Consider the following 16,735-nt stretch of genomic DNA (forward strand, 5'->3'; position numbering starts at 1 on the left):
TGATCCCTGGGTCTCTCCTGACGGCCGGGCCCACAGGAGCGGACACGGGCCGCCCTCCTGGAGACGCTCTATGAGGAGCTGCACATCCACAGCCAGTCCATGATGGGCCTGGGCGGCGACGAGGACAAGATGGAGAACGGCGGCGGCGGCGGCGGCTTCTTCGAGTCCTTCAAGGTGAAGGGCGGGGGTCCACCTGCGCGCGGGGGCATGCGGTGGGGATGAGGTGCAGCGATGCGGGGCAGGACCAGGTAGGGGTGTGGCTAGAGGCGGACTCGCCCGGGAGCTGGGGTCGCGTGGGGGTGTGGCTCGGGGTGGAGCTAATAGGCGCGAGCTCGGGCCAGGTGGGCGCACACCTGGGGTAGAGTCTGGAGGACGGTGAGCCTCCGGGTGGACCCAGGTTTTAGCGTGGGCCTGCAGACTCGTGGCCGTGCGCGCGCTCTGCCCGGGGCGGAGCCACGGCTGGGAGCTGTAAGGTGCGCTCTGGCTGGAGGAGGAGCTGAAGGTTGGAGGCGGGGCCCAAGCTTGGGGGCGGAGTCTGCCTGGAGGGTAGAAGGTTGGAGCGCTCTGGTGCCAATGGTGGTGACTGCCAGGTCAGGGCAGAGAAGAGAGGACCCCCGTGTCCTGACCCAGGGAAGGAAACCAGAGGTCCGGGAAGGAATGTGAACAAGGAGCTGATCTGCATGGCGTTAGGCCCGTGTGACCCGCTTTGGCTCTCTGGTTAAGTTCAGTTCAGTTCGTGTCCAGCTCTTTGCGACCCCATGGACTGCAGCACGCCAGGCCTCCCTGTCCATCACCAACTCCCAGAGTTTACTCAAACTCATGTCCATCGAGTTGGTGATGCCATCCAACCACGGCATCCAACCTGTCGTCCCCTCCTCCTCCTGCCTTCAATCTTTCCCAGCATCAGGGTGTTTTCCAGTGAGTCAGTTCTTCCCATCAGGTGGTCAAAGTATTGGAGTTTCAGCTTCAACATCCGTCCTTCCAATGAATATTCAGCTTAGTGGTAAAAGCATAGACACCCTGGTTCAGGTTCCAGCCCTTGCACTTATCTGCTTGAACATTGTCTGAGCCTCAGTTTTGTTTTGTTTTGTTTTTCTAATCTGTTGTTTAGACTTCTTACCTCATACAGCTGTTGAGAATTATTTGTAAAGCAATTTGATCAGTGTAATGTAAGCTAAGAAACAAAATGCAAAGCTGTGCCCGTTTACCTCAGCGACTACCGTCCAGAGTGAGAGGCAGAGGAGAGAGCAAGTTCCCTACCCCACCCCACCCCACCCCACCGCATGGCCTGGACCCCACCCCCCACCCCGGCTGCAGGTCCCCAGGCAGTGACCCCTTTGCCTTCACCCACAGGAGGAGGACTGCTCATCCTCCAGGTGCCCGGCCAGGCTGGCGGGGCCTCACCTTTACCCCAGGGCAGGCCACAGAGCTGGAGACGTGGGTTTGCATAAGAGGATTAGCCCAAGCCGCTCAAGTGCTGCCCTGGGCCGAGGCGAACTGACCGCCTTTGAGAAAGACGCTTGAGGAGAACCCTACCTTTGCGAGGAGCAGACAGCGAGTGGGTGGGGTGGACGTGGGCCTGGGCTGTCTTCTCTGAGGGAGGGCTCCAGGGGACCCGCATCTGGTGGGCACTGGATTAAGTCACAGCCTTTCTCAGGCAGCAGAGCCCACAGCCTAGGCCTTGGGTTTGGCATCTGGGTGCCAGACCCACCTCTGGTTTTATCACGTGGAGAATGGGCCTGGTGGCAGTGCCTGCCTCCTGGGGCGGACTGAGTGAGAGCAGAGGTAGAGAACCCCGGCCTGACTTGAACTTTCTGGGCAGGTTGTCTGAAAACGGCAAGGAGGGGAGGGAGGGAGGAAAGCAGGAAGCAGGCTCTAAGAGACCCTTAAAAGCGGGAAACTGGCGTTTCTGGGGCATTCTCTGGCACGCTTTGGGTCACAACTCTGCATCTCCTGTGGTCCTTACAACAACCGCACGACAGGTTGTGAGGCTCCAAGGCTCAGCGGTGGAGTGGTTTGCCTGAGGTCACCCAGCAAGCTAGTGGCAGAGCCGGGACATACATAGCCCTCTGCACGGGTGGAGCTGACTCCTGTGTGGACTCGCGGGAAGGGACTTACCGGGGTCAGCTAGGGTGGCATCGGTGGGTGGCTCCCAGGTTTCCCCAAGGGAGGGAGGCCTTACGAAATCCCTGCCCAACCTTCGCAGCGGGTCATCCGGAGCCGCAGCCAGTCCATGGACGCCATGGGGCTGAGCAACAAGAAGCCCCACACCGTGTCCACCAGCCACAGCGGGAGCTTCACGCCCAACAATCCCGACCTGGCCAAGACAGCTGGGATAGTGAGTGCCCTCCCCTGCCCGCCCTGCCCCCAGCCCTCCTGACCCAGGGCCCATCCCAGACTCTAGGCTAGGTCTCACCTCTGCTGTCCAGGGGGTCAGGCGCCTGGGCTGTGACCCTGAGACCCTGCAGCCCCCTCTCCAGCCCCTTGGCGCCCCCCCCCCCACCCCGCCTTCCTCCGGGCCCCTTATTCAGCCCAGGCTTTCTGCAGCGTGTCAGCCCTCTATCACGCTCCTTAGGGAACACCTCCTGTCTTGTCGTACGCTGGGAGTGGGGCTGCTGTGGGACACCTCTGGCCAAGCCTTGAGTTTCTGGGAATACCTACTGTGTGTCAGGCTGTGGGCGCGCACTGTGTGTTGGACCTGGGTCTCTGCGTGAGCATCTGCTGTGTGTCTGGCTCTGAGATGCTGCTGGGCACCACTGTGTGTCCAGACCTGGGCTGCCGTGCGCGCTGTGTATGGGGTCCCGGTTGCTGTGTGGACTTGCACCATGTGAGCATCTCCTGGGGGCCCCGCCCTGCGTGTCTGCGAGCCCCTGTTGTGTGTCAGACCCTGGGCTCCTGTGTGGACCTGCCTCTGCAAGTGTCTGCCGTGTGCCCAGCCCCTGAGCTGCTGTATGAGAACCTACTGTGTATCAGGAAACGGCCTGCTGTGATAAGCCCTGGGTATCAGTGAATGCCCGTTACATATCGGGGAAGTGAGCTGTGTGAGCGCCCGCTGTGTGCTCACAGAGCCTTTGTGGTTGCGGCTGCCTACTGTGTGTCAGGACCTGGGCTTCTGTGTGAACCTCTCCTGAGTGATTACTTCCTGTCTGCCAGGCTCTGTGGGACGCTGCCACTAACACACAGAGGGTGTGCTGGGCACAGGATGAAAAAGGCCTTCCGCGATGGGCCTGTCCGCTTTCCACTGCCCAGTGGGCAACCCCGAGCTCTGCACCTGCTGCTTTGCTGTCCCCTCCCCGTCCGTCTTTCCTTCTATCACCCATCCTTCCATCCATCCATCCATCCATCCTCCCATCCATCATTTATTGACTGTCAGCTGCATGCCAAGCAAGCCCTGTGCTCAGTGCTGTGAGGCTGTGTCCTGTGGCAGGAGGGACCCCCCCGCCCCCACCCCGGCCCCGGGGTCTGGCCTGGCCAGGGGAGCAAGGCGAGTCTTCTGTTTCCCAGCCGTCACCAAGCCCACCGCCACGGGAGCCGCAGCCCACCCTCCTCCAAGCCCGATGCCCCGGCCACTGTCTTCCTCCCCGCAGCCGGCCCAGCCTCCCGCGGGTGGCTGCAGAGGGGGCCCCGGGGGCAGGGCCAGGCCAGTGGCGCCCGCCACGGCAGTAACCAGACCCATTTCTGTTTTTGTCTTTGCACAACTCTCCCCTCTCTTCACGTGGCCTCCTTTTCCTTCCCTTTCTCTCCTCTCCCCTCCTCCCGCCGCCCCCACTTGCCTGCACCGTGCATCCTCCCCTCTTGCACCTTCCTTTCGCCCTCTCCTCCGCTTCGCACCGTCTCCCCCTGCTTTCCCTCTGTGCCTCCCCTCTCCGTCTCTTCTTGTCTGTCTCACCCCCGGGGCCGTCTCTGTCTGTGTTTCGCCCTGCGCCCCTTCTCGTGTGACTGTCTGTCCACCTCTCACCTCTCTTCTCTGTGTCTCCGTCACCTCTTCTCTGCTTCCTTCCCTGGCCTTGTCTCTCTGAACCCCCTGGCCAATTCTTCTTCTCTGTCCTCATCTGTCTGTCTGTCTGTCCCTCCTCTCCTTGTCTCACTTCGCTATCTCCCTGTCCTGCCGTCCCTGTCTCTCTGACTCTCTGTCTCTCTCTGCCCCTGCCCTCTGCCGCTTGCCAGTCATTGCTTATTCCCGGGAAAAGTGCCAGTAGATTCGGACGCCGAGGCAGTGCCATAGGCATAGGAACCGTGGAAGAGGTTGTCGTCCGCGGGGCCGCCGGCTCTGGAGGCTGTCTGCACGCGCTGTTCTCTGCTCGCTCTCAGGACGGAGGCCATATTGGGGACGTTGCCCCCGACCCCCGACCCCCCAACCCCCGGAACAGGCCCGAGGGCCAGGCGGGACACTCAGCAACCGGCTTTGGGGCCTGGTGACTCTGCCAGAGCCAGGGCCCCCACCCCCACCAGGGGCTCTGGCCCTGCCCTGGCCCCTGGGACTCAGGCCCAGACCCCGCCGGGATCTGGCACCTGAAGACCCCACACCCAGCTGCACGTCCCCCAATATCGCCGGGCCTGCATGGAGCGCCTTGCCCTCCTCTGCCCCCCTTCCCGGTCCCGACTATGAACTGGCCTGGGGGCTCCTGCCCCTCCGTCCCTCCCTGGGGACCCCCATCCTGCCTGCCTGCCCCAGAGAAGCCAGCGGGGATGGGGGCCTGCTTCTGGCACCTGGGATGACCCGCAGTAGTGTGTGTGGGAACTTAAGCGGGCGTCTTTCACCTGCTGAGCTAGAGCCTCCCCCGCAGGGCTGGAGTGGGGCAGTGCCTGGGTGGCTGCGCCTGCTTTCTCCCCGCTGCCCTCCACTGTAGGTCCCGTAATGCCCGGGGGGCTGCTGCTCTGAGGAGCTGGCCTCCCTCCCCACCCCAGCCCAGAGCGGCTGTCCAACCCCCCGCTCAGGCCTCTGCCGCCTTTTCCTAAGATCCTGGGTCCAGAGCTGCTATGTGACCTTAGGGGGCCCCTTTGTCATCTCTGGGCCTGTTTTCCTTTATCTGCAAACTAGGTTGGCTCTCTTGGGCGATGGACAGCCCTCTGCTTCGGGGCCTGGGCAGCAGGGCCCCAGGGTGGCCTGTGGGGTGGGGTGGGGGGTCCCTGGAGCTCCGGGAGCAGGTGAGCACTGAACTTGGGCCTCTCCCCACAGTCACTGATTGTCCCTGGCAAGAGCCCCACGAGGAAGAAATCAGGTCCGTTTGGCTCTCGCCGCAGCAGCGCTATCGGCATCGAGAACATCCAGGAGGTGCAGGAGAAGAGGTGGGTGGAGCAGCGGGGCGGGATGGTGTCCTGCGTCTCCTCTGGGTCCTTCTCCCCACCCTGCACCCCTGCGCTGACCCCCATTCAGCGGTGAAGGGAAGCAGACAACGGAGCTCCCAGCTTCTCCCCTTCTGTCCCCACTGGTGACACCCGCACCCTCGAGGATCTGCTGTGCACCGGCTCGTCATCTCAGCGAGCTGCCACCACCCAGTCCCGGCTCTGCTGGTCCCGGGAGCCTGGCCCGGGTCTCGCAGCTGGTGAGGGGCAGAGCTGGGGTCTGCGGAGCTCTGTAAGTACATCAGCGTGGGCGGGGTGTGGACAGCACCCACCACCTGAGAAGCGGGGAGCCCTCAGGGAAGCAGAGGGTTGTGAATCCGGTCTTCACCACGCTGCGGCTGTGTGATCTCGGGAAAGTCACTGAACCTCTCTGAGCCTCATTGTCCTAATCTGAAAAAAAATAAAAAACAGGGATAAGGACACAACCAGCAGCATGGGGCTGGCTGTGGGGATGCGTGCCATGCGTGCGAAGCCGGGCACAGGCTCAGGGAGAAGGCTGAGGTCTCAGGAGTGAGCTGGCCCTCCCTTCACAGGCAGGAGAACCCAGAATCCCATGAATCCAGGGTTCACTTCTTGGCTTTGCCACGTCCTGGCTGCGTGTCCTGGGCAGGTCTCTTCCCATCTCTGAACTCCGGTCTACTTATCCGTAACGGGGGACACTTATACCCCCATCCGTGGTGGATGCCCTCTCTCTTTTTTTTGCGGGGTGCCTCTCTGTGTGGCGTGTGGGATCTTAGTTCTGAGATCAGGGATTGAACCTGAGTCTGTGGCACTGAAAGTACCAAGGCCTAAACCCTGGACCACCAGGGAATTCCCAAGGATGTTCTGTGTAGGCACTCCTGCGGTGCCTGCTCCCCCCTGGTCAGCCCAGGGGCCACGGGGACCGCTCTGGGGCTGGCCCCTGAGGATGCGGGGTATGGGTATGAGGTAGGAGCGCCCGGGACCTCCTCTCCCCACCTGGGGCTCCTTCTACCCTTGAGGCCAGGCCTGGTGCTGAATCCCCCCTCTGCCCCCATGTGCCCTGTAGGGAGAGCCCCCCGGCCGGCCAGAAGACCCCAGACAGCGGGCACGTCTCCCAGGAGCCCAAGTCGGAGAACTCATCCACTCAGAGCTCCCCAGAGATGCCCACGACCAAAAACAGGTTGGGGCTCGGGGCATGCTGAGCCGGGGGGCTTGGGTGTGGCGCGCCCATTCTTTCTCCTCCGCTGTCTGGGCCCGGGGCTGCCCAGGAACGTGGACACGGCCACCCCAGGGCAGCAGGGGGGCCTGGGCACTCTCCTGGGTCCTCCTCTGACACACACCCGCTGAGCGCTTTGTGCATGCCACACTCTGCAAGACCACAGTCAGCTGGACATACAGAGCCTGCCTTGCAGAGCTGACAGTGCAGAGTAACAGAATCTAGTAAGCTACTTCCAGGTAGCGATGACAGAAGGGAAATAAAGCAGAGGTTGCAATGAAGAATGGCTGGGTGGGGGAAGGAGGTTATCTGGGGGCTCAGGGAAGACGTCTCCTGAGGGGTGAGGTTGGAATTGAGAGCTGAGAGTGGAGTTGGTCCTGTTAGGACGGACTGATGGTGGCAGGACAGAGGGACGAGGGTTCCAGATAAGAAGCACAGCAAGTGCAAAGGCCCTGAGGCATGCTTGAAGGCTTGGCAGAAGGGTGGTGGTGTTGGAGCTGAGTGAGGCTGGGCCCGCGTGGTCATTGACAGTGGATGGGAGGAAGCTGAAGAGCTGGGCAGGGGCTGGGTCATGGCTTTGAGGGCTATGTGAGAACTTTTAATTTTAAAAAAATTTTATTTATTTTTGGCTGTGCTGGGTCTTCACTGCTGCGCGGGCTTTTCTGTAGTTGTGAAGAATGGGGCTGCTCTCCAGCTGTGGGGCGCAGGCTTCTCGTCGTCATGGAGCCTGGGCCGTCGGGGCTTTAGTACTTCTGGCACACAGGCTCGGTGTCCGGGGCCCTCGGGCTGGGTGTCCGGGGAGCGCGGGCTGGGTGTCCAGGGCACGTGGGCTCGGTGTTTAGGGCGCTCGGGCTCAGTGGTTGCGGCTCGTGGTGCTCAGGCTTAGTTTGGCGACAGCACGTGGGATCTTCCCGGATCAGGGATCAAACCTGTATCTTCTCTGCATTGGCAGGCGGATCTTTTCCCACGGAGCCCCCAGGGAAGCCTGAGAACTTTGGTTTTTATCCTAAGTGTAGCAAGGAGGCTGTGGAGGATTTTGTTGAGAGGAGTGATGCTTTCAGGAGCTGACCGTGGTCACCGCGTGAGGATAGGCCCAGGAGTGGGGCCCCCACCCCCGCCCCCGCGAGGAGGAATCAGGGAGGGCCTCTTTGAGGAGGTGTCTCCCCCGGACTGGTGTTTGAAAAGTGAATTTACTTTTTAGGACGTGAGGGAAGGCGTGGGACTCCAGGCAGCAGACACAGATTGGCCCGCAGTGGATTTTCCTCCAGAAAGGGGGGAGGAAGGAACAAGTGGGTAGATGTTTCTCTCTGAGCAGAAGCTAGAAGGCAGGAACTCCTGTGCAGTGTTACGGGAGCTCCTCCGGCTGCATTGGTGACATTGGAATAATCAATGTGATACAGTGGTGATCGTGGGGAGAAAACCCCTTGGACGTGGAATGAAAGTGGGAGAGAGTTAAGGGAGGAGACTGTGGAGGTGGAAGGCCTGGGTCCCACCTGCTCTCCCACCTCGGGCTGGGTGACCTCGGGCTGGGTGCCCACCCTCTCTGTGCCTGGGTGCCTGCTCATTTGTGACATGGGTCTGACAATGATAGCAATGAAATAGCTGGGGTCAACACACTTAGATCAGTGCCTGGCACAGAGTCATTCTGCACTCGCCAATGGTGCCGATGGTGTAACCATTAACCGATGGTGTATAAATAGTTCCGACTGAACATACAGCCGAGAGAGCTGGGCTTCATCAGGGGCAGTGGGGAGGAGCAGGACTGGGGCCCAACAGGATCTCTGTGTTAGGAAGGACGGTGGCATCGGGGAGGCTCAGGGGCCCCGGGAGCTATAAGGGGCCACGGAGGAGCTTGGCTGGCTGCAGGCTGGGCCTGCCTGGGCGGGGAGGGCAGGGACCGGGGGTGTCGGCTCAGGAGGTGCCCAGCGCGGATGCTGGCTGATGGGACGTGTTCCGTGGCAGAGCGGAGACAGTGGCCCAGAGAGCGGAAGTGCTGAAGGATTTCTCCCGCTCCTCGTCCAGCGCCAGCAGCTTCGCCAGCGTCGTGGAGGAAGCAGAGGGCGTGGATGCGGATGACACAGGCCTGGTGAGAGGCCCAGGAAGGAGAGGTGCCCCACGGCAGCGTGAAAGGGGTGTTGTCTTATCCCTGGAGATGATGCTCCGGGGTGAAGCGTGAGCCCGGCTGTGGCTGAGTTGTGATCAGGAGACCCAGCCCAGAGGAGTAGTGCAGACTGACCTTCCCTCACTCTGAAGCCTCCCGTGGCTCCCCAGTTCCCCATGCAGCCCCACCTGTGAGGCCACTGAAGGTCCAGCCCCTCCCTCCCCAGCCCCATCTCTTATCCCTTCGGCCAGTCTGCCCTCCTCCTCCAGCCGGTCCCCTGAACTAGTCAGGCCTGCTGCTCTACCCCTGGGCCTTTGCACATGCCCTCTCCACTGTCCGGAACACTGCCTGCTCCCTCCTTCCCCCTTTGTCCGACTGGCTCTGTTCTTCCTTCTCAGCTCAGCCTCACAGCATCTCCTCCGGAAAGCCTGACTTTGCAGTCCCAGGGTAGGTTAGGAGCCTCTTGTACAGTCTCACTGGAGAAGACAATGGCACCCCACTCCAGTACTTTTGCCTGGCCAATCCCATGGATGGAGGAGCCTGGTAGGCTGCAGTCCATGGGGTCGCTAAGAGTCGGACATGACTAAGCAACTTCACTTTCACTTTTCACTTTGATGCATTGGAGAAGGAAATGGCAACCCACTCCAGTGTTTTTGCCTGGAGAATCCCAGGGACGGGGAAGCCTGGCGGGCTGCCGTCTACAGGGTTGCCCAGAGTCGGACACGACGGAAGCGACTCAGCAGCAGCAGCAGCAGCAGCACACTCTCACGGACCCTGGGCTGTGTCCTTGGCACGCTCCATCACACTTCTTTCGACAACCCTTCAGTTCCCTGCCAGGCTCCGTGTCAGATGCTGAGCGTGCAGACCACCGAGCCCCCACCCTGTGGAGCCTGGGATCTAGAACTGTGCTAGTCTCTTCCCAGCCTGTCTCTCCTCTTAACTTGGAGCTCTTGGAGGGCCAGACCCTACTCGAGTTCTCTCGGGGGCTTGGCTTACGAGAGCCTCAGTGTTTGAACGCAGGCATGAGTGGAAGTGTGTGTGTGTGTGTGTCTGTGTCCGCTTCTGTTCCTTCTCTGCCCTCCTGGGGTCCCCTGGGGCAGATGTGGCTGGGCCCTCACCCTCTTTGCAGAGGGGCCTGGGTCGGGCCGGAGGTTGTGGATCATAGCAGAGGAGGAGGTGAGGAGGGGAGGGGGGAGCCAGCCAGTGCTGTGGGCAAGGACTTAGCCTCCCTCCTTCTTTCTTCCCCCGTCCCCAGGAGAGTGTTTCCTCCTCAGGGACACCCCACAAGCGGGACTCCTTCATCTACAGCACGTGGCTGGAAGACAGCATCAGCACCACGAGTGGAGGCAGCTCCCCAGGTACCAGCAGGACCGGCCCCCATGGGCATGGCCCCCCCTGTGATGGCCGGGGGCCAGGGCTGGGCACGGAGGGCCAAGACCCGTTTTCAGGCCCCAGGTGGTAGGTGTGTGATGGGCCTGCCGCTGACGTGGGCTCCGTGGGCTGGCCCTTATCCTACCTATTATGGTAGTTGGTGGCTTCTAGCAGGGCTTTGGAGGTTGATGGGGCTTTAAAGGGGGTAAAGATGGGAGTTAAGGGTGGGAGTCCCCGAGGGAGGGGCTTGCTGGGGTTGGGGGACACTGGTGCCGACCGCCCATCCATGCCCCCCGTCTCCCTGGTGCCTCCCCGCGGCCAGTGAGGTGGCTCCCTCCTGCCTCCCTCCCCAGGCCCCTCTCGGTCACCCCAGCCCGACACCGGCAAGTTGGGGGACCCTGCGTGTCCCGAGATCAAGATCCAGCTGGAAGCATCTGAACAGCACACGCCCCAGCTGGTACACGCAGCTGCCAGGGGCCTGGGTGGGGCTGGGACGGATGGCCTGGACGCTGGCCCTGTGGGGGGCACCCCTGTCCCCGGGAGGGGGATCAGCTGTTGGGGAGAGGCCTCAAGTGGCCAGGGGTCCCCAGGGATGGCGCTGGACCAAGACGCGCCCCCCCACTCAAGCCTGGAGGGGTTGGGCTTGTCCAGCCTGGGCACAACTGCTGACTTCTGCTCGCCTGTGTCTCCCACCGTCCCCTGTCCTGGTGCCTATATTGCCGCTGTTCTGACCGCAGGGCTGTTAGCCACACTGTCACTCTGAAGGTGACCCTGAGCAGGTCAGTCCCAGCCCTCAGCTCCTGTTTGGTCGGGAGGGGGGAAAGGGCAGAGGAAGGCAGGGCTGGGCTGGCTTCTCTTTCTCCATCGCCTCTGCGGGATGAGAGTTACGTATCTAGGATTGAATCCTCGGCCACTTAAGTTTGCTAGGTGACCCTGGGCCTCAGTTTCCTTATCTGTACAGTGGGGCCAATAAATTCTGCCTCACCTCTGCCCATGAGTTGCTGGGAGAATTTGATGAGAGCCTGAAAGGGATTTGGGAATCGTTGGGAGGGAGGGGTCTCGGGGGTTCCCCGTTGGTCCCGAGGGCGGGACCCCTCCACATCTGGCTCCCCATTTCATGGCACGTCCGTCTCCCTTTACCCTGCAGACGAGGGTGCAGAAGCACGAGGCGAGGGTGCTCCGGCAGATCCGGGCGGACGGGACCTCTGCCCCCCGAGGCCAGCACCAGCCTGGGGGCCGCCCCTCGCCTGCCCAGCCCTCCTCCTGGCCCACATCCGGGCTGTCTCTGCAGGGCGGAGCTGGCCAGCCCTGGGAGCGGGGAAGCTGCTGGCACCGTCCCCACCCCCTGGGCTGGGAGGCTGGCTGGGGCAGGGAGAGGTCAGTTGGAACGGGACTCCAGGCCTGGCTCATCCATCACCCCTGGGTGCCCCTCTGGATTCGAGGGAGTGAGCTGGAAAGGAGAACTGAGGCATTTCAGTGCACACAGAGCCTGCCATGGAGGCGGTGGGTAGGAGGAGCCCTGGGCTGGGGTCCTGAGTCCTAGCTTGTGGTTCGGGATCCGCTCTGCGATTCTAGGCCCATCACACTCCCTCTCTGAGTGTCTCTGCTCTAAATGGACGAGGTCATTTCAGAGGTCGCTGAAGAGTGGGATTCTGCGCACCTGCCCCAGAGTGGAGGATCCCGGGGGCTTCCTGTCACCCTCTCCTGCTTCTTGGGGTTCCTGGGGCCCCAGGTCGGCTGAGGGACAGGGGGCTGGCTGTGGCCACGGCACCTCCTAGACCTGCCAAGGCCCTGCCTGCCGCCTCTACATGACAGATGAGTGACCCCCTTATGGGCGTCGGGGGACCTACCTGGCTCTCCCGCCAGCCTCCGGCTCGACCCCCGGCATCTCCGGCCCCTGGCGCTCCAGGCCGAGGGGCCTTCAGCTGGCTCACCTTTGCACCACCCCCACCCGGCACGGAGCGGGCAGGCAGGCACAGCTGCCGTGAGTCCACATCGTCGTGTGTGTCTGTCCACACTTTTTAGGCACCACACCGAGGGGCAGCCTTCCGGCCCCAACACCTGTCTCAGAAGCCCCCATGGCCGCGTGTGTGTGTCGGTAACAGTTGTAATAAATAAATTCTATTTATCACTATTGTACCCTGAGTTGGACCTGGCTTCATGTGACCCTCTCCCCCCGCCTCAGATCAACCCCAGACAGATCTTAGTGGTGCTGTGGTCAAGACCAAGAGCCTGTTCACATCCCAACCCCCCCAATCTCCCCACCCTGCCATCCCCACCAAATCAGAGCTCCTGGGTCTGCAGACACCTCCAAGGCCAAGTGATGAGCTCTTTGCCCACCAGCTGTGGCTTTCCTCCCCTAGCTTTGCCCTTTTCCCACCTTGTTCCCTCTCCCCAGCAGGGGGAACATGGCTCTGAAGTCAGTTCAGTTCAGGCGCTCAGTCGTGTCCGCCTCTCTGCACCCCATGGGCTGCAGCAGGCCAGGCCCCCCTGTCCATCACCAGCTCCCGGAGCCGGCTCAAACTCATGCCCACCACTGGAGTCCTGCTGCTGGCTGGGGGTGCTGAGAAACTAGGAAGTTTCACTCAGTCTGTCTCCACTCCTGTAACATGGAGCGGCAGCACTTCTCCCAGGGGTCCGTCCTGAGGAATCCTTGAGCGGGTGCAGCTGGGGCACCCAGGACAGCGTCGGGCGCCCGGTGGGTGAAGTTCACGTGTGTCTCCTGTGTGGCCACCAGGGGGCGCCACGGGATCGCTTACCTGCACTGACGGGGGCGGGCAGCCGGCGCTGAACCTGTCCGGCTGCCGGAAGGAGCTCACGGGGTGATAAAGGGGGGATGAGGGCCTGGGAGAGGGTGGAGTGGGGGAGACGTGGGAGGAGCCCCGGGGTCCAGCCTGGCTGAAGAGGGAATGGGGAAGATGCCGTGGTGCCTGAGCACCCCCGGAAGGGTTTAGCATAGTGTCCTTGGGGAGGAAGCCACAGGTGCAAAGGGAGGCCAGAGAGTGCTGCTTGCAGCTGAGAAGGGGAGGCGATGGTGATGGTGGAGGGGGCAGGGAGCAGGCAGGGAGCAGACCAGAGGCCGCATGGCCTTGGACGCTGGGCGAGGGACTAAGGCTTTATGCCAGGGTCGGTGCGGAAGTCCTGCAGGATGGGACACCGGGAGCAGGGGCTGGCTGGCGGGGGCCAGCCGGGCAGCGTCAGTCCAGGAGCGCTTTGCCAAGGTGCCGAGGACACAGAGCGTGCCCGAGACAGTGGGGAGGTCTGGAAGGTGCTGGGAGATGAGTGTCTGGAGGAAGGGGCTGAGGGAGGAGCTGGAGGCGCTCAGGGGTCCAGCCGAGTGTTGGTAAATGAGGTGGGGGGGTTCTCCTCTGAGATAGGAGTGTAGGAAGAAGGGCAGGTTGGGAGATTTGGGGCTTAGAGGTGGGTCCCTGGGGGGCTCACGATGCCTTGGCCTCATGCCCTCACCACCATCAGCCCCCATGCCCTCTCAGGGATGATGCTGGAGGCACCCTAGGGACTTCCTGATGGGGCCCTGCTGTGACCCTCGGATGTCTGGGGTGCCCCCAGGTGTGGTGACTCACTCCCCAGCTCCATCCACCCGGGTTTGGCCCTGGGCCACCCTAGACTCAACAGGTCCCCCGCTAACCCTCACTCCCCTCCTCTGCCTAACCCCTCTTCTCTAACCTGCCTGCCCCACCCCGGCCCCTGGGACCTGTCTCCTCCCATCCCACCAAGGGCCAGTAGCCACAGTCCAGCCCCAAGATCAAGAGCTTAGCTCTGAGTTTATTTACGTCCTATAAGCTCAGTAAGTTTGGGCGCACGGACCTCAGGGTCTTCATCTGTTCATTGGGAATGCTAAGAGCCCCGCCTTTGGTACCCAGGTGGGAGGATTCAATGAAGTGATGCCTCACAAAGTTCTTGGTGCAGCCCTAGCATGTGGTGGGCTCAAAAAAATAGTGTGTGCATTGTGTAGGGGGTTGCACTTAGCCACGAATGAGGACATCTCCATAACCAACATCACAGGCCGTGGGGCCAGCTCTCTGCATGGGCCATGAGGTGGCTGGCCCGGGGCCCGGTGTCAGGAATGTACGATGATCAATTGCATCCCTGAACCCCAGCCTCCAGAGCTTCCCTGGGCTTGATGATCCTTTAAGAAAAGAACTGGATGTGTCCCGTTGGGCCCCTCTACTGGGTGCCCATGCCCGGCTCTGGCCCACTGCCGACCTAGCGCAGAAGCTGGGGCCCAGCTGGGCGAGCAGCACCCACTTTGGCCCCCTCGGCCTGCCTGGTTGTGCCCACGGCCCCGTCGGTGGACAGGACCGGCTTCTGGGCTGGGTTTCAGCCAGGGCCCCCACCCCACCCCACCCTTCCAGGCTCCAGGGTGGGGCTGGGGAAGGCCAAGGACCAAACCAGCCTCTGTGATCAAAGCGTCCAGTGCTGTTTCTCTTGTGCCCGCGCCAGCTCTGTGCTCGCCCTGGGTTCGGAGGTAGGCAGGGCGAGCCGGGACACGGACCCGAGGCTGGAATTAGGGCCTGGGTGGGGGGTGCCAGGCCCCGGGAAGCCCTGAACTCGGCATTGAGATGACTGTGGTGCTGCAAATGCCTGGCAGAGGTTGCCCCAGACCCAGGAGGCTAGAGGCCCCCGCAGAGGGACGTGGGTGCCTGGCTGACCCAGCAGCCTCATCTCCCCTGCCTCAGAGTGGGGACCTGTCTCTCCAGGCGTCAGTCTCCCCACCTGTAAAATGGGGGCAGAGCCCTACCTGTTGCTGTGAAGAGGCTCTCATAGCCTCTAAGGGACCTGGCCTGGACCCCGTGCCCAATAGGAGGGGTCCTCCCCCCATCTCCCAGCTGCTGGGGTGTCCTTGGACGCCCATGGCTCACCCTGGGGCAGCTTTGCCAAAGAGCCAGCCGCAGGCCCAGGCCCGCCCAGCGCCAGGGGACTGCGACCTGGATGTTCTCTGCTGTTCAGGCCACAGGGGGTACTTAACCAGGGACCCTGGAATGTGGAGGTCCCGCCCTGCCGAGGGGACAGCCAGGGACGGAGCCTCCTGAAATAACCAGATCTGGTTAGCGAGGCTAATTTTAAACGCCACTCTGGCTGCCCAATAGGCCCTTCTGGGAAGCCGTGAATGTCCCTGTGTTTGGCCCCTGGGAGGCAGGGTGAGGGGAGAGAGGGCAGAGGGGCCCAGAGGACCCCCAGCCCTGATAGCCGGCGCCAGAGACCCCAGGCTGCATCCCCAAGCTGGCCCATCCAGGGCCCAGAGCCCTGGCCCCACACTGGGGCTCGGGGGCCCAGCCTCTGCCCTGAGCCACTCTGAGGGGACCCCAGTGGGCTCTCCGGACCTCCGCGTCTCTGCACTGGGCTCCCTGGACCGGAAGCTCGCTGTCAGTCTCTGTCTGAGCCATCTTCACTGTCTCCTGCTCCCTCGCTCTTCCCCTTCCTCTCTGGGTCTCTGCCTCTCTGTCTCTGATGCTGGAGTCTCTGCAGCGATGACTGTTCCCCTCTCTCTGGGTCCCTCATGCAAGAGGCCCCGGCCGCCTTCCTGACAGCCTGTCGGCTGGACTGTGCGTGCCAGGTAGGGGGCAGGTGTCCCCTTGGGAGTTGGGGCTGCAGGTGGGGCCCGCCGAGGGAAGGACAGATGTCCCGGGAGCCAACAGGAGCTGTCACCGGGCAGGCAGGGGCTGTGTCCAGGCATGACCTGGGCCATCCGGCCCGGCCCGGCCGGGCCCAAGCAGAAGGAATGAACTCCGCGGGAAAGGTTGCCAGATTTAGCAAGTAGAAACCCACGGAGCCCAGGTAAGGTTGCATTTCAGACAAACAAGGGAGGATTTTTTAGTCTAAGTATACGTCGTGAAATGTTTGGGACGCAGACTAAAAATCCTCCCTTGTTTATCTGAAATTCGAGTTTGACTGGGCATCCTATATTTTGTCTGGCAGCCCTCTCCTGGGAGGCTTTAAGAGTGAGAGGGAAATTTTTTTAGCAAGGGCAGTTTTAGAGACCGAGGGCGCCCCCGCCTGGCGGGGATGCGGTAGCTATACCCTGGGGAAACCCCGGTCTGATATGGGAGGCACGACTCCTGGCCGCAGGCAGCTTTCAGTCTTCCGGGCGAAGGGGCGGGGGCAGTCCTCGGGAGCTTGGTGGGTGGACCTCTTCAGGGGAGCCACAGACATCAGAAGGGAGGGTCTCTCCTGAGCCCCTGAGCCTTACCCAGGGCGTGGCACATAGTAGGGGCTTCATCAATATTTGTCAAATGAGTGAAGAATTCTCTCAGCCCATGCCCACGGAAGTGGGAGGGTGCCTGGCCAGCAGAGGCTCCAACACTGACCTCCCAAGCTGCTTGGATCCCTCTGGAGGGTGTACTGCCCCCACCCCAGGGGACCCCCAAAGTGAGCTGCAGAGGAGGAGGAGGAAGTGGGGAGAAGGCATGGAGAGATGATGCCAGCTTTTTGCCTACCCCGCTCTCACCGCAGACCCCAACCCAAACTCAGAGTCCAGCCTGGGCAAGGGTACAGGTCAGGCGTGGGAACTGGGGGAGGGTGACCTCTGGCTCCAGGGACTAGCTGGGACTAAGGCAGAGGGCAGGCCAAAGAGGTGGCTGGCTGCTCAGTGCTCCTTAGAGGGGCATTTGAACAAGTCGGGGGATTCCTGGGACCAAGAAACTTGAGGACACTTGTTTCTGGGGAGGTAAGATTTGGGTCTTTTCCTTTAGCCCACTAAGCACAGGGGTCTCCCTGGAGGG

The 16,735-nt window shown here is 62.0% G+C and overlaps 1 protein-coding gene across 21 annotated transcripts in view; it reads left to right on the top strand.

Moving 5' to 3' along the window:
• The window catches only part of RAP1GAP (RAP1 GTPase activating protein), a 69,388-nt gene extending 57,254 nt beyond the window's left edge, over positions 1-12,134 (top strand). For 12 of the 21 annotated variants that reach the window (XM_042244630.1, XM_042244633.1, XM_042244625.1 and 9 more), the window contains 10 exons: positions 37-174; positions 2,207-2,338; positions 4,168-4,245; positions 5,180-5,289; positions 6,374-6,487; positions 8,486-8,609; positions 9,880-9,982; positions 10,349-10,452; positions 10,733-10,774; positions 11,143-12,134. In XM_042244630.1, the coding sequence (XP_042100564.1) occupies positions 37-174; positions 2,207-2,338; positions 4,168-4,245; positions 5,180-5,289; positions 6,374-6,487; positions 8,486-8,609; positions 9,880-9,982; positions 10,349-10,452; positions 10,733-10,741 (912 nt within the window). In that variant the 3' untranslated portion in view covers positions 10,742-10,774; positions 11,143-12,134. Of the gene's footprint in view, positions 1-36; positions 175-2,206; positions 2,339-4,167; positions 4,246-5,179; positions 5,290-6,373; positions 6,488-7,724; positions 7,813-8,485; positions 8,610-9,879; positions 9,983-10,348; positions 10,453-10,732; positions 10,775-11,142 lie in introns of those variants that run through there. The other 9 variants (XM_042244634.1, XM_042244621.2, XM_042244617.2 and 6 more) reach the window with 4 other exon arrangements.
• Positions 12,135-16,735: the final 4,601 nt, after the last annotated feature.

This window comes from Ovis aries, chromosome 2 (genome assembly GCF_016772045.2).
Source record: "Ovis aries strain OAR_USU_Benz2616 breed Rambouillet chromosome 2, ARS-UI_Ramb_v3.0, whole genome shotgun sequence".
In the NCBI taxonomy this organism is placed as follows: Eukaryota; Metazoa; Chordata; class Mammalia; order Artiodactyla; family Bovidae; genus Ovis; species Ovis aries.